Raw genomic sequence first — 21128 nt, forward strand, 5'->3', positions numbered from 1 at the left:
AAACGCGCTCAGCAGATCAGGTCCTACTTATTTTTATCACCGCTTACCCCTTCTGTTCATTACATCCCGCGGGCACTCTTCCGCCACTTTATTCATCCCACTGCCAGTTTGTTCACAACTGAGCAGAAGAATCAAGAAATGGCGCGCGACGTGATTTCGCTCTCCTCAGATGAAGACGATTGGAACGATGGCGATTACTCTCCTATTTCGGTAGGTACTCTTTAGTGACTTGATAGTGTCTTAAAACAGATATTAATGGATCTGTTGATAGATTAAAAAGACGGCTTTACCACGTCGAGCCGCCGCGACTGCGTCTAAGAAGCGTACATTTGACGGTTCTTCGGACGTTTTTGACTTCGATGAGCCTGATGACGACGATGATTTCGAGATGACGCCGCCTAAAAAGACCAAGTTAGCATCGAACACGAAGAAGGCGCCTGTAGAGAAGAAAGCTTCAGTTGCGAAGACGACAACTACGGGCGTTACCAAAAAGGCAGCGGCCACCACTGATGGCACTGCTACTAAAGCGCAATCTACAACGAAAGCCACAAAAGCCGCCGCAAAGCCTCGGGCAACATCTAAGCCTTTGAAGCCAAGGGAGAATGAAATGAGTTTGTTATTTTCATCACCAGCAGTCTCGAAGAAGATGGATGTCGACTTCGATAGGTTATCTTCTTCTCCGGCGATCCCAAAGCCTGCGTCCCCTAGTGAGATCTCTAAGTCCAAGTCAAACTCGGAGACCTACCAGAAGCTCACTCAATTGGAGCATATCTTGAAACGTCCTGACACTTACATTGGATCAATCGAATACAATCAGAAGTTGATGTGGACTTTCAACAAGGACTCCAATGCTATGGAATACAAGTAAGTTTGTCTAATAAAATACCGTTTGAAAATGTAATCTATTACAGTATAGGTGTGTTCGATTTGTTCCTGGACTTTACAAGATTTTTGATGAGATCTTGGTTAATGCTGCCGATAACAAAGTCCGTGACCCCAATATGGATACACTCAAGGTCTCAATTGATAAGGAGTCTACTCAAATCGTCATCTACAACAACGGCCGCGGAATTCCCATAGAGATGCACGAGAATGAAAAAATGTACATCCCGGAACTCATTTTTGGCAACCTATTAACATCCAGTAATTACGATGACGACGAGAAAAAAGTTACTGGCGGTCGAAACGGTTATGGTGCGAAGCTTTGCAACATTTTCTCCACAGAGTTTATCGTGGAAACCGCAGACAAGAACACAAAGAAGAAGTACAAGCAAGTCTGGACCAGCAATATGGGCAAAGTAGGCAAGCCCAAGATCAGTGAGAATCCGAAAGGCGATGAATACACCAAGGTTTCCTTCAAGCCTGATCTCAAACTTTTCGGCATGACCAAACTTGACGATGACTTGATCGGCATCATGATGCGGCGCGTGTATGATTTAGCTGGATCGGTGCGAAACATCAAGGTGTATCTCAATAACGAGCGACTCAAGATTCGCAACTTCAAGCAGTACATTGAGATGCACGTCAGTGCTCTGTCTGAGAACGTAACTACTAAAGAAGAGGTTGCCATTAACAAGTCCGAGTCTGATAGCGATGATGCTGAAAAGCCGGCAGTTAACATCGTTGCAACTGCGGGACCCAAATCTGTTGTTATCCAAGAGATAATAAATGATAGATGGGAGATCGGATTTGCAGTTTCGGATGGTAGTTTCAATCAGGTGTCCTTCGTCAATTCGATTGCAACAACGTCTGGCGGAACTCACGTCAACTACGTCTGCGATCAGATTGTCAACAAGCTGGCAGAGACTATTAAAAAGAAGAACAAGAGTGGCAATGTCAAACCACAGCAGATCCGCAACAATATCTTTCTATTTGTCAACTGCCAGATCGAGAATCCGGCATTCACTTCGCAGACAAAAGAACAGCTGACTACTCGACCGGCAGCATTCGGATCGAAATGCATTCTACCGGACGAGTTTTTCAAGAAGATTCAGAGAACCAGTATAATCGACAACATCATGGATATCGCTACTCGTAATGCTGATAAGGAACTTAAAAAAACAGATGGTTCCAAGCGTAACAGGTGTGTCATTCATATTGTTATCGATGGTTGTAAAGTTAATGGTGTTTAGAATCACCGGACTTGTCAAGCTGGACGATGCCAACAAGGCGGGAACTAAAGAGGGACACAAGTGTACATTGATTTTGACAGAGGGTGACTCCGCCAAGGCGCTTGCAGTCGCTGGTCTCAGTGTTGTTGGCCGTGATTATTACGGTGTCTATCCCTTGCGAGGAAAGCTTCTCAATGTCCGTGAAGCTTCGCATGATCAGATCATGAAGAACGCGGAAATTCAGGCCATCAAGCAGATCATGGGCCTCCAGCACAAGAAGCACTATACCTCGACCAAGGATCTTCGTTATGGACATTTGATGATCTTCACCGATCAAGATCATGACGGTAGTCACATCAAGGGATTGCTTATCAATTTTTTGGAGTCAACCTTCCCTGGGTTGCTTGATATTCCTGGCTTTTTGATCGAGTTTATCACCCCGATTGTGAAGGTTACGGTCACGAAGGGCAAACATAAGACAATCATTCCGTTCTATACAATGCCTGAGTATGAATTTTGGAAGGAGACAGAAGGCGGAAATTGCATTTGGAAGCATAAATACTACAAAGTATGTCATTATGTTTAACTGCCTGATAAGTTTGAGCCTTTTATTAAGTTCTATAGGGTCTTGGTACGTCGTCTTCAGCTGAAGGACGTGAATACTTCCAGCAGCTTGATCGTCATTTAAAAGAGTTTCATGCTATTCAAAACGGTGATCGTGAACTAATAGATCTCGCTTTCTCCAAGAAGAAAGCAGATGAGCGAAAGGAATGGCTGCGATTGTTCAAGCCTGGAACGCATTTAGACCCTACCCTTCCGAAAGTGCCTATCGCCGATTTCATCAATAAAGAGCTTATTTTATTCAGTATGGCAGATAATATTCGATCTATCCCTTCAGTTCTTGACGGTCTTAAACCTGGTCAGCGAAAGGTGCTATTTGGCTGTTTTAAGCGAAATTTGAAGACAGAGATTCGTGTTGCTCAGCTTGCAGGCTATGTTTCTGAGCAATCAGCGTACCACCATGGTGAACAGTCGCTGATTCAGACTATTGTCAGTATGGCACAGGATTTTGTTGGAAGTAACAATTTGAACTTACTGCTCCCTAATGGTTGTTTCGGTACTCGTGCGACAGGTGGTAAGGACGCTTCGGCTCCTAGGTACATTTTCACTGAGCTTACTCCACTTACACGAAAAATATTTCACGCGGATGATGAGCCTATCCTAAACTATCTTACTGATGACGACAAGAAGATTGAGCCGGATTGGTATCTTCCTGTCCTTCCAATGATCCTCGTTAATGGCGCGGACGGTATTGGTACAGGATGGAGTACTTCTATTCCTAATTACAATCCCGTCGACATTGTCAATAATATCCGTCGCATGATGAGGAACGAGGAACTTATTACCATGGACCCCTGGTACCGGAATTGGCATGGCACAATGGAGCGCATTGCACCTGACAAATATAAGGTCTCTGGTACGATTCGACAAGTCGACGCGAATACTGTGGAGATCACCGAGCTTCCTATACGTCAATGGACAGCTACGATGAAGGAGTTCCTGTTGGCCAGTATGACTGGAACCGAGAAGAATAAACCTTGGATTAAGGATATGACAGAGCAGCACACCATGGATATTAAATTTGTTGTTCAGCTTAGTGACGAGGAAATGCGAAATGCGTTAAATGAAGGTCTGGTCAACAGATTCAAGCTAAGCAGCACCATCAGTTTGAACAATATCGTCGCCTTTGATGCCTCAGGCAGAATTCGAAAATACGAGAACGTTGAAGATATCTTGAAGGATTTCTACTATGTGCGTTTGGAATACTATCAGCGTCGCAAGGATCATCTGGGGAGTGTCTTGACGGATCAACTTGATAAACTGTCCAGCCAAGCTCGCTTCGTTAAGCTAATTATTGACAAGCAGCTGAGCGTTTCCAACCGAAAGCGTGCCGACCTTATTGTGGAGCTCAAGAAGTTGAAGTTTCCTCCGATTTCGAAGGCGAAGAAGTTCGGTCCGCTGGAGGAGGATGAGGCTTTGCCGGACACTACCGACGATGGCGATGCGGACGAGAGCAGTAACATTGACTTGTCATCTTATGATTATCTCCTCGGTATGCCAATTTGGTCGCTGACTCGAGAACGTTATGAAAAGCTTCTCCGTGAGAGAGACGCACGGGAGCAGGAGCTCAATACGTTGTTGAAAAAATCCGCGAAGGAAATGTGGAATCACGATCTTGACGAGTTCGAGAAGGGATGGAAACAATTCTTGGAGCAGGATGAAATCAACAGAAACAGTGTGGCCCCACTCGCTCAACCTAAAAAGTCGAAGCAACGCAAGCTTCTAAAATAGACTAGTTCAGCTAGAGATAGATATTTTCAACGCTTGAAGAGCATGCTTTTTTGTAATGGTGGATAATTATTTAGTTTTGCAATACTTGTTATGGATATCATCGCTATTTTGTATATTTACCTCGAGTCAAAACCTTGTCATTTACAATTCAAGTCGTGATATGAGTGAACTAAGGAACATGAATCTCTGTGTAAGTATAGATCGTAGGTTGATGAGAAACCCTAATATCCACTCTAGTCAGGTGACAAATTCACGGCTGGTTTGTTTACTGGCGATTTTGTCGGCGTGCACTTTTTGTTTGTTTTCACTTCTGTTCTGTGCACATATCTCCAGAAAAAGGAGTACACGAATTATTTACACAGCATCAGAGTTTTGGTCCACTTCACACATTCCGCGAGAGAAAGCTACACATAATTTCGCCTCCGGATTTTTCGCAGTCTGCTTATTTCCCTATATTCATCTGTTCACAACATCACTGCACTCAGTACTGCCGAATAAATTTTTCAGTTCGACACGTGCATTCCTTGTATCGGGGTATTTTTCGCCATCTGGAGCGCAGGCGACTATTTTTGCAGATAACAACACTGCATTGTCAGCATCGTGTAGCCTGTATTTGTGACAAAAGAAACTGATTAACTGTCGCTGTCATTGGGTGCGAATTTATTTATAACCGGTAAGGTAGTATTTCTTTGATGGATGCGGACAGGTGGATTATTGTGTGGGGAGGGGACATTTGTTTGTTGTTAAGTCATTGACTGGGGTAGCTTTGAGTACTACCATGTTTTAATCATCTGAACTGTTTTAAAACAGCTATGTGAGTCTCTGAAGAGACGGTGAAAGTTATGGTTTTATTTGATGGTTGCAGATTATGGGGGACGGTGGTGAATTATTGTTTGGCCAAGGTGTATGTCAACAAAAGAAGTGCAGCCACATTCTCGTCTATATTACGGTCGTTTTTGTTGAGAACGCTTTCTAATCAAATATGAATCTAGATCATGTCGTCACCTTTGAAGAGATTGCGACATGGCCGTCATGAGGAAACGGCACTCAGTGCGCCGATAGATTCCCTAAGCAAGAGGAATAAGAAACGAAAGGTACTGAGGTTTGTTTGCAGAAATTCTGTTTGAGTTAAGAAGTCTAATGCAATGGTAGGTTTATGCCGATGATGAACCCATAGCAGCAGCCGATAGTTTAAATAGCATTATACAGAAACTTTCGATGCCGCGGCATCGAGTGCAGGTCGCCATAGATTATGCGAATGATAAGAATTCAAATACAGAAGTTCAAGCCTATGCCAAACTAGCAGGTGTGTAGTTTCTAGCTCAGGTTTTTTACCTTGAATTAGTGACTAACATTAGTCAAAGGATCCACTTGGACGTATTATGTTCGAGAGCTTCGGGTGACTATTGGCAGATTTTCAGAACCTGTCTCCGGTCTTGAGGATACGTCGGAACGGATCGATATAGATCTGGGTCCTGCTAAGGTCGTCAGTCGGCGGCATGCTCTTGTTCGATATGACCTCAACAGCCGGTCGTGGGTTATCTCAATCACTGGGCGCAACGGTGTCAAGATCGATGGCAGGTTGTACAAGGATGGCAAAACCGTTGAACTACATAGTGGAAATATTCTTGACATTGGTGGGGTGCAAATGATGTTTGTACTGCCGGACCAAGTCCCGGAACTTGATAATGGTGAAGGTGATGGACTAGATGAGTTTGAAGATCAGGAAATGATTGCGTCAAATATACCTGTTCAAAATTCGTCGGTTGCATATCCAAAAGGTGTTGCTATTATTACTAAACCACAAGTTCGAGGGGTTGAGACTATCGACAACACATACAACGATCTCAGCTTGGACGAAGCTAAAGATATTAAGCCGCCGTATAGTTATGCAACGATGATCTCACAGGCTATTCTCTCCAGTCCGGAGGGCAAACTTACTCTCGCTTCAATCTACGCCTGGATATCCGACCACTATTCGTTCTATCGTCACGCTAAGTCCGGGTGGCAGAATTCTATTCGTCACAATCTCTCACTGAACAAGGCGTTCCAGAAAGTGCCTCGTGCTACGGACGAACCAGGAAAAGGGATGAAATGGCAGATCAATCCTGATTATCGCGATGAGTACATCCGGAAGCTCGCAGACAAAGAACTTTCTCGTCGGAGGGGGGCGGCGATGTTCCAATCTGCGCCTTCAAGCAGCAACCAGATTGAAGCCACGACTACCCCCCCAAAACAAACACCAGGTAAACATACTGCTTCATTCGAATCTTCCGCTACCTCACTACCACCCCCTTCCAATTTAGCGACTAGAAATGGTCGGAAGTATAAGAGTTTTATCTCAGAGGATTATGGCGAGGATGATGATATAGGGATAACATCGAGTCTAAGAAATAAGAGTTCTTTTCATTCATCAGGAACGATCACGCCCTCGCCGAACAGGAGGAATATGAATAGCATGCTCGCATATTCGCCAGAAAAGCTCTCCACTATCCATCGTCATGAATCCAGCTCAATAAGGGGGTCGGCTGGAGCATCTAACGCTAACGAAGGACCAGGCAGTATCCTTCCCGCCCCGACAGCCGGTAGTCCGATCTCGGTGGGTTTACGCGGCAACAGCACAAATAAAACACCCATAGTAAATCGGCAATCCGACGCTCTTTCCCTTGCTCTTCCATCATCCGCCCAACAACAACTACCCTCATCGTATTTGCCAAATAGCTCTCCTGCGCCATTCTGGAGGTTCATGCAACTCTCGTCGACGCCAGCGAAGCCGTCCGAATATTCGCCTACAAAGTTCTCAAGTCCGCCCGTCGCTGCAAACGAGCAATCGTCAGCACAGAACCAGACTCCTAATCCGTATAATACTCGTCATCAGGAGCGGACGCAGTCACGACAAACGTCACCACAAACGGCTGCGAACGGTAACGGCGCTATCTTCGATGTGGTTGCTGCGCCGACTGCAAATGTGGCTTCCACGGATGAAGGTCTCGGAGATTTACAAGGCGTGGATTTGGCAAGGCAGGTGATATTGAATCGACTTTTGCACAGGAGTGTTCATAGCTGACTTCAATTATAGAGGGTTTAAACAAATAGGTAAATGGAGAAGCAGTACATCCGGCGAAAGCATCGAATGATGAATTATCCTTGGTTTGCCTGTACTTTTTTGAGCTTCGGAATCTGTTGTTCGATTAGTCCGTCAATTCATTCCTCGGACTTCGTTGCCTTTGTTCGTTGTTGCTACTGTACTATCAGTCTTGGATCGGTCGATTGCTACCTGACTCATTGAAATGTAATTCATAAAAGCGGCTATTATCTATTGTGTAAATATGCTCCCGCAGTTGCGTAATATTTACATTGGAATGACAGGATTGGCAGGCGGCAGTGGTGAGTTTATCGCGTTGTATTATAGTGTATAATCGGATGGATATTGTATATTGGAATTTTAGTGTGATATTATATCTAGTATATTTATTGTGCAGGAAAGATTATTGTTAGAGCCATGCATCGGCGGATGCAAGGTGGAAGAATAATGCTTCCTTATCTTCTGCTTGGGCCAGCTGGCGTTCACGTGGTAGTCCTGGCTGATCATCGATAATTAACATCATATCTGTTTTTATCATTCTGAGTGAGATCATCGAACAGCGTTAGTATTTTATGCCGTCGGATTAACCTAACGCTGCAAGAGAAGTTAAATGACGTAAGTATTGTTTGTAGTCCGAACGAATGTGCTGACGTAAGATTCCATGTATTTCGCGTCAGCAGAGCGTTCCTGTGGCCGGCAATCGTCGTCATATGTGCGATTCGAATACTGGAAGCTGGTCGTCTGCCGGTAGATCGTATCCCATAACACGAACCCAAAACATCCATTTTGATATTCCCAGCATTTGAAGTTTAGAATCAGTCAATATGTCAGACTCTGTCCCTACTTCTTCTTCTGTACCTTCATCTTCAGCGGTGTCTCGTACGTGTAAGTAGTTGATCTTCAAACGACTTTTGTTCCGAAGGGATTATGCAGTCATGCGACCGCCTTTTCCCAGTATAACGTGAAAATCATTGATGAGGATGGTTTTAATTTCTATACTGCAGATGGATTTATTTTTGTGATATTGCTCTCGCGTTTTCGAAGCAGCGATCACATGGACTCCCTCTTCTGCTTCCTCTTGTGAAGAGTCGAACTTTCGATAATCCGGATGAGGACTAACTGGATCATAGCTCAATTTGCGAAATACAAGGCTTGCATTTATGATCTTCTTACCTGGAAGAATTTATATGTCTCTGGCGGTTCATTCGCTGGAGCATTGTTTGCTCTTTACCTCTTCAAATATGTCAACGTTGTGAAGCTATTTTTCAACTTTGCTTATATCGCCTTGGGCAGTATGTAGACAATCAATGGTATGTTGTTGGTATTTGGCTATGGATTCTAATGAGGGTGAATAATAGCTGCTATTGCTGTCGAATTTGCTGGACGAACGATCAAGGGCGGTCCTGGTTTCGTGAGGTGTGTCTCCTCAGTTTGGATTCCAGTTAGAAACTACAAACTAACGTCATTGTGAAGCTCTTTCCGTGGGAGTGGTAACTACTTTGTCATTTCAAAGGATATTGTCGATCCGCTTTTCAATGAGTTCACTGTTCTCGTGAACTTTTTGCTGGTTGAGTTCCAGCAGATAGTATTTGTTGAGAACTTTCCATTGACAGTCTTTGTAAGCTATTCATATCGTTAGGTCCGGCTAGCTGTCGCGAGGTTAATAATTGGTTTCTTAGGCATTTGTTGTCTCGTATTTCACTTATTTCCTCGTCAACTTCGTTTCGCTGTGGACTTTAGCTGTCGTTGGTAAGTGCCCAACTGCTATGGCTAGATGGAAAAACTAATCGAGTTAGGTGTCACCGTGGCGTTCGCAACGCCTCCAGTCTACCTCAAGTTCCAGAAAGAGATTGATGCTCAGGTTGCTGCCACTAACAAGATCATTGACAAGAAGATTAGTGAGCTTAAGGTGCAGGCTAATGAGCATTTGGGCAAGGCCGCAGGTATCGCTAAAGGATATTTCGATCAAGCTCTCGACAAGATCGGATACAAGCGAAATCTTCCTCCGGTCCCGGCTGCTGAGCCTTCCACCCCTGCCGTGGCAGTTGCTGCAGAGTAAGGTGCAGCTAACGCAGTAATGAATGACCATTGGCTTGGAGATAATGGCGATGACGGTGTTGTTGCGGTATAGAAGAATTGGTGTCGTGGGCGAATGCAAGAAGATTTCGGAGTGCCTTGTTTTCTATTTCCGGTCCTGAAATGCTTCTCGCGAGTTTATTATTATACTATATGCTATAAGACTGTTTTCTACGGTCATGCTATGGTACGTGCGCGCTAAATGTGCTACAAATTGTGCTATGATTGTTCCTTTTCGCGTTATAATGTTGCAGCTGTTACCATTTGCACTGTAAATCTTTTGAGGCTCATATATAGGCTTTTGAGATCGTTTTGAGAGAGTTTATATGTACGAATGAATTGTTATAACACCCAGACTGATATTATAAGTTATATATTGTCGCGGGCAGACACTGATTTATTGTCTTAAATATTCAAACCTGAGGTCCACTCTCTGACAGATAGATCATCGCCTTTCGAAACAAATACTCAGGAATTGCACGTGGCAGAGGGTACGATGGTCAAGGGAAACTCCGAACCGAAATATAGCCATCGTCATCGGAAGACAAAGTTATCAAATATTCCACACTATATGGAGACTGTTGACAGATGACTAGTCTGACCCGATTGTCGATTGACATGTAATGATTACGACTGTATATCGTGGAAAACATTCAAACGAAGCATTTATATTGCGTAGAATACGGAAATAATAGACATTGTGCATTATGCTATTTTGAATCACAATCTAGGCCAGGGGCAAGTTTAAATGGAATCCAATGAAGTGACGTTTACATCCCCAGACGTGCGAAGATAGTTAATAATGCGGCATAACTGGGTTAGTCTCGAGCAATCCACGTCGCCCCTGCGGCTCCCGGCACAAAGAACACGGCCAGTTAGCCTATCTTTTTGTTCGCTGGCGGCGGGCGGCGTGCCTGGGCCTGGCTTCTAGACCTGTTGACTTTCGAACAAGAGGCGAGCTCATATACGGACGCCAGCCCACTCCGCTCTTTCAATTGCACAACTATGCTCATGGCGCGACAATCAATAGACAGTAACGGCATGTCTGCAGTACTTTCCGCAGTGAAGAATGGCATATCCCTGCCTGTCCAGGCACCAGGTAATCCCGTTGGATCCGTTTCGCCCTCGCCCTCCATTAGTGCTACCACCAGGAGGAGCGCTTTATCAGGTCTGCATGACTACTTTCGCAAGCCTTGCTTTGTTCATAGCAGATTTGACGATGCCGTCGATGTCGCGAAAGTCCTAAAGGAGATTTCGTCTGACAATTTTGACCGCATCTCGCATTCGAGTTTGTATGTGAGAATTCTGCTGACATCGTCTGCATCGAAGTGCCTCGTAAGCTAACTGCTCGGTGTCTTCGTGTAGAGTACAAACAGCTACTGGAGTTCGGGAACTAGCAAAGAGAGTGCGTATTAATTTGTGGTAGTGATGTTGATGAGACTAATAAATATACTAGATCGGACAAGCGACGATCAATATTAATGTGCGGTCAGTGCTTATAGTGACCAAGGCCAGAGACAATAGTTTAATCAGTTTGACTCGGCAGCTTGCGCAATGGCTCATGCTTACTCGAGAAGTTAACGTTTATGTCGATGCGAAATTACGTTTATCAAAGAGGTTTAATGCAGACAGGCTGTTGGATGAGAATGACAAGTTTGAAAGCCGTTTAAGGTATTGGACGCCCGAGCTGACAAATACGATGCCCGATTTATTTGATCTGGTCTTGACACTTGGTGGCGATGGTACCGTCCTATATACATCATGGCTCTTCCAAAGAATTGTACCTCCAGTGCTGGCGTTCAGTCTGGGGTCGCTGGGATTTTTGACTAATTTCCAGTTCCAAGACTACCAGGCGCATCTAAATAGAGTGTTCGATGATGGCATTAAAGTGAACCTACGTATGCGGTTCACATGTACGGTGTTTAAAGGCGGTCATCAGAGCGAAGTGCATGAAGTCATAAACGAGATAGTTGTAGACCGAGGACCAAGTCCATGGATTTCCATGTTGGAACTATATGGGGACAACAATCTCTTGACTATGGTACAAGCAGACGGACTGATTTTATCGACTCCGACTGGTTTGTGGCTCTTTTTTTTTCGTTAATGACAAGGTAAAGTGTGCTAACTCTGCCTAGGGTCGACCGCGTATTCATTGTCCGCTGGTGGTTCTCTAGTGCACCCGGAAATCCCCGCTATCTCAGTTACACCGATTTGCCCACACACTCTTTCGTTCCGCCCCATGCTATTACCAGATTCAATGCTTCTCAAGGTCAGCGTGCCACGGAATGCCAGAAATACTGCTTGGGCATCCTTTGACGGTCGGCATCGGGTAGAGCTACGATCAGGCGATTACGTTACTGTCACGGCGTCGCAGTATCCATTTCCCACAGTTTCGGCAAGCACTATGGACTACATTGAAAGTGTCAGCAGGACACTGAAATGGAATGTTAGAGAGCAACAGAAACCGTTCACGGATTATGTCGACACGGATAGAGACGAGTCAAGAATTCCGTCCCAAGAGGAAGAAGAGTGGGACATTGACGACAGTGCGTTCTTCAGCACCAGTTCTTCGAGCACTATGTTAAGTAGTTTTGGTAGCGCACCGCAGTCTGCGGTGACGACAGGCTCGTCGAGTCCTTTGCATAAAGGTTTTTCATTTTTAATTTTAAACGGTTCCCCAAAATAAATTGAGACATCTAGAGTGGCTCATTTTGCATCGCTTGGATATTATATATATTTGTCTGGTCATCGGCTAGCATAGAGCATTTCAATATACTTGGTTTACAGAGGAGATTTTGGCGCATTTATTAGTGTTTCGTTTTGCTTGTTTCTTTTAAATGTAACTGAACTTATGGAGCGAGGTTTATAATTGTTTGTGGCAAAAGGGAGTATTTGTTATTTTTGCGAATATTAGATTTGGATTATAATGCTTGCTTTGTATATATGTGTACGTATATAAGGGCTGATTCATTTATATACAACGGCATATCGAATACAAGGGATTATATGCTGTATCGCATTAGTTACTTATAGATAGTACTTAGGAATTTATTGCTTAAGTACAAAAATAGATATCACACAGGAATAATTGTTCGCCGTGCAGATTCATTTGACGCAAATAATACGGTTAATATTCTACATTCTACATAATCCAGATTAAATCTGGCAACGCAATGGTGTCGAGCCTCAATGCAACTCTTTGCATCAGCACTTAGTTGAAACGAATATTCCAATCAGATTTATCTATTCATTGAAAACACATGCATAAAGGTAATCCAATAAACACCGCGGGTCTCAATTGCCTTCATCACACACATAGGCTTTATCGTATAGATATGTCAACCCGAACTTTTCACACTCCGCGACTTCCGATAAATAAAACCTGCCGGAAATATTATACCACAGTAATGCATTGATCGGACGAACTGTTAGAGAGAGAAATTACATCAACGCTTCCAAATCCTCGCGGCCGGCCTTGCTGTACAAGTACGCGTTTCTAAATCGCGTTAGTCTTAGTATAACAATGTGCCAATTACATTCCCTGCGATAGGGACAATATCCAATCATACTTCTGCTTAGCGGAATTGACGACATAGATGAGAAGACCAGCGGGCAACACAACGTAGAAAGCTTGGGACGACACTCTGCGAAATGTGTTGAAGATAGCGTTGTGAAGGGCACCAGCAAACGGCTTCTGAGCATAGGGGGAGACGGAGTAAGTGATAATACCTATATGACAATCATTAGAATATGTGTCATTGCAACCTCTATTATAGGAAGCTTCTGGTTATGTATAGATCCAGCTGGACATAGACTAAATCCGGCAAAATGGAGTATTACCTCTCTGCTTAGCGCCGACTACATAATTATAGATTAGAAACTACTATCATTTTACAGTCATTAGAATTTGCAACATACCCTTATCACCCCACCCTCCCATGTATCCGTGTTGTCCACCACCGGCCATTGTGAATCAGTAACTACCTATCTTTAGCACTCTATTCTTCTCAAGTTCTTCTTCTCTGACTAAGGAAATTTTGCAAGATACGGTTAGACCAAACATACCTTATGTATAAAAAATTTCGACTTTGAAGTTGGATATCCAGTTCACCACCTGAAATCCAAAAAGTCACTGTCGTGAAGTTGCTCCGGCGATGCTCGCTCTCCGATGTTTTTACCTCACGTTCATTGGCCGTCGGCCGGGCAGTTAACTGTCTCTTAGCGCTGACGTTTACGCATGACGGGCATGGTTCCGGCGTAATTTTGAGGCTTAAGGAATATTGGGTGACACAGTGTGGACACAACCATCGACTAACCACCATGGCGAATTTTAAGATTTCGTGCTGGTGGTAGTCGTGCCCCTCTTACTAGATCTACAAGGGACTCCAGTATCGGTTAACGACTCCGAGATCGAAATATTAATACAAATGTCTGTTCGAGCACTAACTTGGATATACCGTAAGTTATCTTTGCTATCGTTGTGTGTGCATTCTTATTCGATCCTGACCACACTTCGTGATCTACCTTGATGCGCTGCATTATGCTCAATCTATCCCATCAATTGAAAATTAATTGCTTCTTTATTTATGTAGGCTTAGCTGTACCCGCAGCGATTGGAGTGACTGTCGCTCAGTCGGCAATGTACGACGTCAAGGGCGGCAGTCGCGCCGTGATCTTCGACAGATTTGTCGGTGTCAAGCAGGAGGTTGTCAGCGAAGGCACACATTTCTTGATTCCATGGCTACAGAAAGCTGTTATTATGGATGTCCGGACAACTGTAAGTCTCTTCTCCATATTGGTGCGGGAGTGATCCGGATCTTAACTTCGCATGAATCCGGCGCATGCTAATATTGGTCAGCCTCGCAATATCTCAACGACAACTGGCAGTAAAGATTTGCAAATGGTCTCCCTGACTTTACGTGTGCTTCATAGACCAGTCGTCCAGCACTTGCCTTTAATCTACCAGAATCTGGGTCTCGACTACGACGAGCGAGTACTCCCTTCTATCGGCAACGAAGTCCTCAAAGCTATCGTCGCGCAATTTGACGCCGCCGAACTTATCACTCAGCGAGAAATCGTGTCATCCAGAATTCGGGACGAGCTCGTTAAGCGTGCAAATGAGTTCAATATTGCACTCGAGGACGTGTCGATAACGCACATGACGTTCGGAAAAGAATTCACTAAAGCGGTTGAGGAGAAACAGATTGCGCAGCAGGATGCAGAGCGTGCGCGCTTTATCGTCGAGAAGGCGGAGCAAGAGCGGCAAGCGGCTGTTATTCGCGCGGAGGGAGAAGCCGAAGCTGCCGAGACCATTTCAAAAGCGCTTGAGAAAGCCGGCGACGGATTGTTGCTAATTAGACGGATTGAGGCGTCGAAGGAAATTGCCCACACTCTTGCCGCTGCGCCTAATGTGACATACGTTCCTGGTGGTGAGGATGGTCAACATGGCAGCAATGCGTTCCTGTTGAATATTGGAAGGTAGATGTCATTATGAAGGGTAATATTGTAGTATATTGAAGGTTATCGGTTACGATTGTTGTCTTGTGCATAATCTCCTCTATCCATGTATTCGCTGTGTTTGCCGGCAGAAGTACAAGCCATTTTGCCACTTTCACGTTGCAAATTTGGATGTCAATAATAATTATTTGTTCTCGCGAAAATTCACAATGCTATAATAGTACATGCAAACGACTTTCACAGCCTATCCCGTTCTCCATTCACGACTTCCGTATCAATACAAAACTTGTAGTCTGCTGAAATCACAGATCACAAAATTAATGACAACATAATACCGAGAATAATTATGAAATGAAAACTTAGGTAACATCTGAGAGTACGATAAAACGAGCACCTCTGGAACTGCAATACAATTAGAGCAACGCAATCAAGAAACACTATTCTGCAATATCTTTTGTTTTTATCGTACGGTGGAGGTTTATTTACTTCGCAACTTTGAAACAGTTGTCTGACGCTATTTGAGATTTACTTCGAACTGAGGAAAGTTCGGCCCCAGGTGGGCAGGACGAACGAAGCCTTATGGATCGCAGCATTGTAATATCTGAACAGCTCCTTCTCCTTCTCGGTATCGGCCACACGAGTAGGAGTGTCAACTTTACACTCGGCGTCCTTGCTACAGACCATGAAGCCGATCTGTCCGGACGGGTATGTGGGAATGGTGGTGTACGCGTACCTGAATCAGTTAGTTTTTCGGTGACGATTAAAGCATTGGGCGAGCAGATACGTACTCGGCAACGGGGAAAACCTCAGAGCAGGCTTTCTTCAAGTCCCGGATCAATGGCATGTGGAGCCAAATGTTCTCGGCTAGAGTAAAACAAGGGATTAGCAAAGACTCACACTAAAACAAATGCCTGAACAAACAGCACAAGAAAGAATTCAGTATGGGGTACTCCTTTATCATGGAAGTAAAGAACTAAAGAAACAGCACAGCACAACCTTGCGTAGTAATGACACCCTTCTCGGTAAGAGCGTCGTTCAAGAGCTCATAGTATGGCTTCTGGAAGAGTGACTCCGCTGGACCCTCAGGGTCGGAGGAATCGGTAATGATGACGTCAAAGTAGTTCTTGTATGCGGCAAGGAACTTGAAACCGTCCTCGACAAAGACCTTAACCTTGGGATGCTGGAAGCCAACGGCCATGGAAGGCAGGTATTTCTTGGATACGCGGATGACGCACTAGAACCGTTAGATCTGGGTTCGTATAAGTCGCGGCCGATATAACGCACCTCGTCGATATCGCAGAGAATCGCCTCCTCGACACTCTCGTGTTTGACGATCTCGCGAAGGACACCTCCGTCACCACCACCAATAACTAGGACCCTCTTCGGGTTGGGGTGGTTGAACATGGCGAGATGAGTGATCATCTCCTGGTAACTAAAACAATGTTAGCAATGATCATCTACAAGAGATACAAAGTGACATACGCAAACTCATCGCGCTCAGTAGCCTGGATAACACCATCGAGGACAAGGACGTTGCCGTAATTGGAACTCTCGAAAACGAGAACATCCTGGTACTTCGATTTCTCGACGTGTAAAATCTGGTTGACACGAAGAGTCATAGCCTGACCAGGCCACAACTCATCCGAAACTTCACGGAACCATCCGTCTGTTAAGTCCAAAAGTGTTAGCTTGTTATTGCGCTTTGTGTCGTCCACTCCGTGTTCAACTGAGCCAAGTCGGAACACCAAACCCGATTCGGTCTCGACGCCAGTGAAAAAAAGAACGCACCTTTAACAGTATAGTGTGTGAGCTCCCCGGATTCTCCTGACATTGTTATCTCGGTGCGAAAATTATAGAAAGGTAAGTGATGCGAACGGTTGAGATAGCTCGGAAAATTTGGTTGGACAAGGAACTTGGTTGGGAAGAAAATTTCCAACTCAATTTTTGTGAGGCAGATTTTTGTACATGGCACAGGCCGTTGTGATCGTGCTTCTGAAGGAGCCGAATTGACATGTGAAAAATCGAGCAATCCGTATAAGGGATGAGAATTGCGATATTAGATGCTAATTTATATGACATTTGAAGATTACTTTGACGCATGTTGCTGGTTTAGAAATTTCTCTGCATGTCTCAGCTTCGCAGGTAACAGCAAACATCTACATAAAATACGTAGCCTAGTTTTTACGTCTATTACCTTAACAAGATATTTAGCGGTAGTACTTTGTCGGCACAAAAGGCATTTTGGCGACAGTGCCTGGCCGTTTCCTGGATCTGATGTCAAACAAAACCTCAGTGCCTCGTTTCATGAATCTGTAACATCCTCAGTAATAGTACCTGGTCGATCAACAGAACAAATTAACTTACGATTTCTCAATATATCCCATGGCAATATTTCTGCCCACTGTATGTGAGGGTAATCCTGATGTAACAACTCCTGGAGTACTCGTGTGTGAGCAAACTTCAACAGCTTTGCAGATGGACATATACCTATTAATTTCACACCAGTTTCTTCATAAATCTTTGAACCCTCTGACATTATTTATTAGCATCCAATGTCAGTCAAGGGAATATGTATGACGTAACTTACCTCTCGCAGGTGGCCCATCGCTCAGGAACCCAACACGTCGTCTGCTGGTTCCATTCTTCAATTCCTCGGCAATAACTTCGTATCCATTGAAACCACCTTCGAGTCTCCTTCTCTTACCAACGACCCACGACAGTGAAGCTTGTATTGGCGTTGTGGTTTCATCTAGGTCCTGACTATACAGACACAAACCTGCCTCCAGCCGCAACGTGTCACGGACACCGAGCCCAGCTAATTTAACAACTGAGTTGGATTCTCCAAGAAGGTGTTCTGCAAAATTCAGCGTTTCCTCTTTTGGTACCGAGATCTATAACATGAGGCAGTAAGGTTAATGAGAACTGCCAACAGGACGAAGAGAGGTCGAAGCATTTGGATGAAGAAAATATACCTCAAAACCATCCTCGCCAGTATATCCGCTGCGCGAGACCCAGTACTTGCTGCCTTTAAACGGTACCAGCCCAGCATTGCCAAACTTCAGCTGCGTAAGATCAAAGTCCGTCATGCCTTGCAGGGCCTCCGCTGCTCGCGGACCTTGTAAGGCGAGTAAACCCCACTCCTCTAAGATCTCGTGACTGATGTCCGATAGGCCGTGCAGCTTCTTCTGTTCCTCTAAAAACGCAAGGTCACCGGCACGACACGCCGCGTTGGTAACAATGTAGTATCTATCGTCCGTGTGCTTCGTGATGATTATATCGTCGACGATACCGCCGTTGTTGTTCAAGAACATCGAGTATACGCCACTGTTTGGAGCCAGTTCCCTCACATCTGTCGGCGTTATGCGTTCCAAGAACGCGGTCACGTCTTTTCCAGTAAATCTGCAAATTTTAGCACTCTGAATATCATACCTGCTCAAGCTGTTGGCAGGACTCACATATGTTGAACCATATGGGACACGTCAAATAATCCAGCTTGGCTTCGAACCCATTTGTTCGACTCAATGATCGACTGTGTCTCGTAAGTGATTGGCATGCTGAAGCCAGCAAACGGATGCATTGATGCGCCATGCGCGAGATGGAGATCATACAATGGTGTTTTTAAAAGTGGTGTTGAGTTCGCACTGTTCGCGAATGTCCGATTGAGGTTGACTTTCTTCTGTGACCGTGAGTAACGCGCTAAGTTATAAACACTGCTCGGTCCGGCAATTCTATGTGGTAATTTGGAAACTAGAGTCATTACTAAGCCGTAGATGTAAAGAAATGTCTTCGATATCTAACTTGGAGGGTGGGTGCGGAAAATGCTTTTGAATGAGATGTGTCTCAGATATCTGCTTGAATGTTTTCGTGCTGGGAGTTGAATCGACTGGATGCAAAAACTCTTGAAACTCACCCCACACACACTACGTTGTAGAGTTTGTGTGACGGAGCCAGGGACAGTGATCTAGTAGACAAACTGGAAATACCCAATATGCCTATGGAGCAACTATAGAAGCTGAATGTTTTTGTGTGTCTTTCCTACGGCCTGTACAATTCTATGGTTGGGCTATTATTGTCGAAGCGGGGAAGTGGCACATAACTTCGATCGTCGAGTCTTAACTCCCAACGGGACATTTTATATAAATTAGTCTATAGATATAATATATATGTCGTGCTGCTCCCGCAGTCATTATACATTCTAAAATGACTTTTCTGAAATTAGCAAATGATATGTTTTCCATCCGCTTAGATCATTCATCGGATCCGGTCGAACAACATTATGCCGTCTGATTGTGTAGACCTAACAAAGCGCGTGCACATCTCCGGGTTTGTAGCTGTGTGCGCACGTTACGCATACAGGTCAACGGACGGAAATTGCATAACTTTTTATTGCTCATTATTCGGGTTCATATGTCTGACTGTTATGGAGGAAACTTCTTCGTAACACATATTGGCACGTAATAAGCCGTGCTCCACGCGTTGTCGTTGTCGCAGTAATATACAAACGAAATATCTCTCATCATGCACAACGCAACGCAGTCTTCACTATCACAACCTTCAGCAGCGATCAGATCTGCTGTCTTGCGGATCGACTAGCTTCGACACGTAGTGATACATGCACCTTAACCATCTTCGTCTGTCATTCAAACCACGAGATAGTTGTCCTCATGCCAGTAACACATGGAAACAATCCAAATAGTTTGCTCCTAGTAAAATCGCGTCCAGATATTCTGCACAGAAGAACGCTTTGGAAACGTGCAATAGCCATCACCAGCATCCCAAGGAATAGCCGCAACTAGCATAAAGTCCTCCCTTGAAATTACAAAGGACCGACATGATACAAGAATAATAATGCTAGTCGAGTCAGGCGCCGGCCTCATGTTTTGAGTATAACAACTAACCTAAACCGGATTAGCGACCTGCAATTGGGTCACAGATCACAAGCGTGATTACTCACAAACCTTAGTTATCAATAGGCTAATCCAGATCAAGAAATGTATCAGGTGAAGAACCACACTAACCCGTTTCAGCGACTACCAAGTTATCTCGAGGACGCGCCGGGCTAGCGTCTTTTGATTACCTGAACAGAGTTCTAGGAGTGGAACGATCTGCACAAAACAAGTCCATGACAGTATCGAAATCCTCGAGGTCCTCACTAAAATTATACCTAGAAAAATTAAAAAAAAATAAAAAAATAAAAAAAATGATAGATTAAAGCATGGATAATAGTAAGGGGAGTTCTGGACTGTGGAAACATGCAAATGCAATGACGTTTCATGTGAAGTTACTGCATTTATCTGCGACGGACACAATTGATGAAAGGGCAGGAGCTAAGCAATCAAATCAGATACGGAATAAATTTGGTCTGCAGCACTGCCTGCGAGTCCTAAGGTCATCAACAAAGTTGCACCACGCCATCTACAGCCAATATTATGCCTTAATTGGGGCAAAATTGTGGCAATATGCTCACAGTTTAAGCATCTGACCCGAGTGCCAACCAAAGTTCAGTATCCAGCGGAAAGACGCACAGACGTCCGTACCCGGTTTTTGGCGGCCTCGCTATCGCAGCCAAAGAATGCCTGGGAGGGTTCCCGTGGAAATCTAAGTCAAAAACCATGGAGCGATTAATACGACGTCAACGTTTCGACTAGAATGCCCAGGCGACAACCCGCCTCGAGTCGTGTCTTCCTAAAGGCGAACCTGTCAACCGGTGACGACGCAAACGATAATTTACGAGGGCAACCATGTAAGGGCTTGCGTGTTGGTAGAAGATAATGTTTGTCTTAGCATCATCAGGCTGTGCATCAAGATGTGTATATACGAGTTTTCTGTCTAACGCGTAATTCATACTATCGTCACTGTGCATTTAATTCGGTGCTATCCACTCCGACACTTGCTGCGAGCTGATGTTCAGTCCGTTATGAACAATTCAGAATCCGGGCTACTACCTCATCTCCCCTGGCGACGTTGCCAGCTCAGAGAAATAATGACGTCGTTGCTCTCAATTCTCCATACAACCACATCTCCACATCAGCACTGCACGCCTAGAA

The 21128-nt window shown here is 44.5% G+C and overlaps 8 protein-coding genes across 8 annotated transcripts; 5 read left to right on the top strand and 3 right to left on the bottom strand.

Annotated features, from left to right (window-relative positions):
- Positions 1–138: 138 nt before the first annotated feature.
- On the top strand, positions 139–4463 carry V1513DRAFT_422549 (DNA topoisomerase; the record flags this gene model as incomplete). Its single annotated transcript, XM_066895983.1, has 5 exons — positions 139–210; positions 272–864; positions 917–2083; positions 2133–2679; positions 2736–4463. The coding sequence occupies 5 exons, from the start codon at positions 139–141 to the stop codon at positions 4461–4463; spliced, it is 4107 nt and encodes a 1368-aa protein (XP_066756057.1).
- Positions 4464–5458: 995 nt separating this feature from the next.
- Positions 5459–7551, top strand: V1513DRAFT_422550 (fork head domain-containing protein; the record flags this gene model as incomplete). The annotated part of the gene is made up of 4 exons (XM_066895984.1): positions 5459–5557; positions 5616–5769; positions 5828–7488; positions 7543–7551. The coding sequence occupies 4 exons, from the start codon at positions 5459–5461 to the stop codon at positions 7549–7551; spliced, it is 1923 nt and encodes a 640-aa protein (XP_066756058.1).
- An 821-nt stretch (positions 7552–8372) lies between these two features.
- Positions 8373–9607, top strand: V1513DRAFT_456153 (putative reticulon-like protein RtnA variant; the record flags this gene model as incomplete). The annotated part of the gene is made up of 6 exons (XM_066899556.1): positions 8373–8433; positions 8679–8840; positions 8907–8964; positions 9022–9166; positions 9228–9297; positions 9345–9607. The coding sequence occupies 6 exons, from the start codon at positions 8373–8375 to the stop codon at positions 9605–9607; spliced, it is 759 nt and encodes a 252-aa protein (XP_066756059.1).
- A 919-nt stretch (positions 9608–10526) lies between these two features.
- Positions 10527–12638, top strand: V1513DRAFT_435896 (ATP-NAD kinase-like domain-containing protein). The gene is made up of 4 exons (XM_066896695.1): positions 10527–10916; positions 10990–11029; positions 11081–11702; positions 11760–12638. The coding sequence occupies exons 1-4, from the start codon at positions 10630–10632 to the stop codon at positions 12308–12310; spliced, it is 1500 nt and encodes a 499-aa protein (XP_066756060.1). The 5' UTR covers positions 10527–10629; the 3' UTR covers positions 12311–12638.
- Positions 12639–12850: 212 nt separating this feature from the next.
- V1513DRAFT_461741 (cytochrome b-c1 complex subunit 8) lies at positions 12851–13795 on the bottom strand. Its single transcript, XM_066899904.1, has 4 exons — positions 13543–13795; positions 13465–13482; positions 13194–13353; positions 12851–13120 (listed from the first exon to the last, which is right to left on the bottom strand). Exons 1-4 carry the CDS (start codon positions 13589–13591, stop codon positions 13066–13068), a joined length of 282 nt encoding a protein of 93 aa, XP_066756061.1. The 5' UTR covers positions 13592–13795; the 3' UTR covers positions 12851–13065.
- A 135-nt stretch (positions 13796–13930) lies between these two features.
- On the top strand, positions 13931–15294 carry V1513DRAFT_435903 (band 7 family-domain-containing protein). The gene is made up of 3 exons (XM_066896696.1): positions 13931–14082; positions 14217–14401; positions 14483–15294. The coding sequence occupies exons 1-3, from the start codon at positions 14052–14054 to the stop codon at positions 15104–15106; spliced, it is 840 nt and encodes a 279-aa protein (XP_066756062.1). The 5' UTR covers positions 13931–14051; the 3' UTR covers positions 15107–15294.
- V1513DRAFT_435906 (Spermidine/spermine synthase) lies at positions 15185–17059 on the bottom strand. Its single transcript, XM_066896697.1, has 6 exons — positions 16870–17059; positions 16564–16747; positions 16366–16513; positions 16078–16315; positions 15870–15945; positions 15185–15814 (listed from the first exon to the last, which is right to left on the bottom strand). The coding sequence occupies exons 1-6, from the start codon at positions 16910–16912 to the stop codon at positions 15607–15609; spliced, it is 897 nt and encodes a 298-aa protein (XP_066756063.1). The 5' UTR covers positions 16913–17059; the 3' UTR covers positions 15185–15606.
- Positions 17060–19153, bottom strand: V1513DRAFT_435913 (uncharacterized protein). The gene is made up of 6 exons (XM_066896698.1): positions 18537–19153; positions 18054–18480; positions 17669–17972; positions 17569–17610; positions 17446–17515; positions 17060–17391 (listed from the first exon to the last, which is right to left on the bottom strand). Exons 1-6 carry the CDS (start codon positions 18836–18838, stop codon positions 17289–17291), a joined length of 1248 nt encoding a protein of 415 aa, XP_066756064.1. The 5' UTR covers positions 18839–19153; the 3' UTR covers positions 17060–17288.
- Positions 19154–21128: the final 1975 nt, after the last annotated feature.

Source organism: Lipomyces chichibuensis (genome assembly GCF_038497645.1).
Source record: "Lipomyces chichibuensis strain CBS 12929 unplaced genomic scaffold V1513scaffold_2, whole genome shotgun sequence".
Taxonomy (NCBI): Eukaryota; Fungi; Ascomycota; class Lipomycetes; order Lipomycetales; family Lipomycetaceae; genus Lipomyces; species Lipomyces chichibuensis.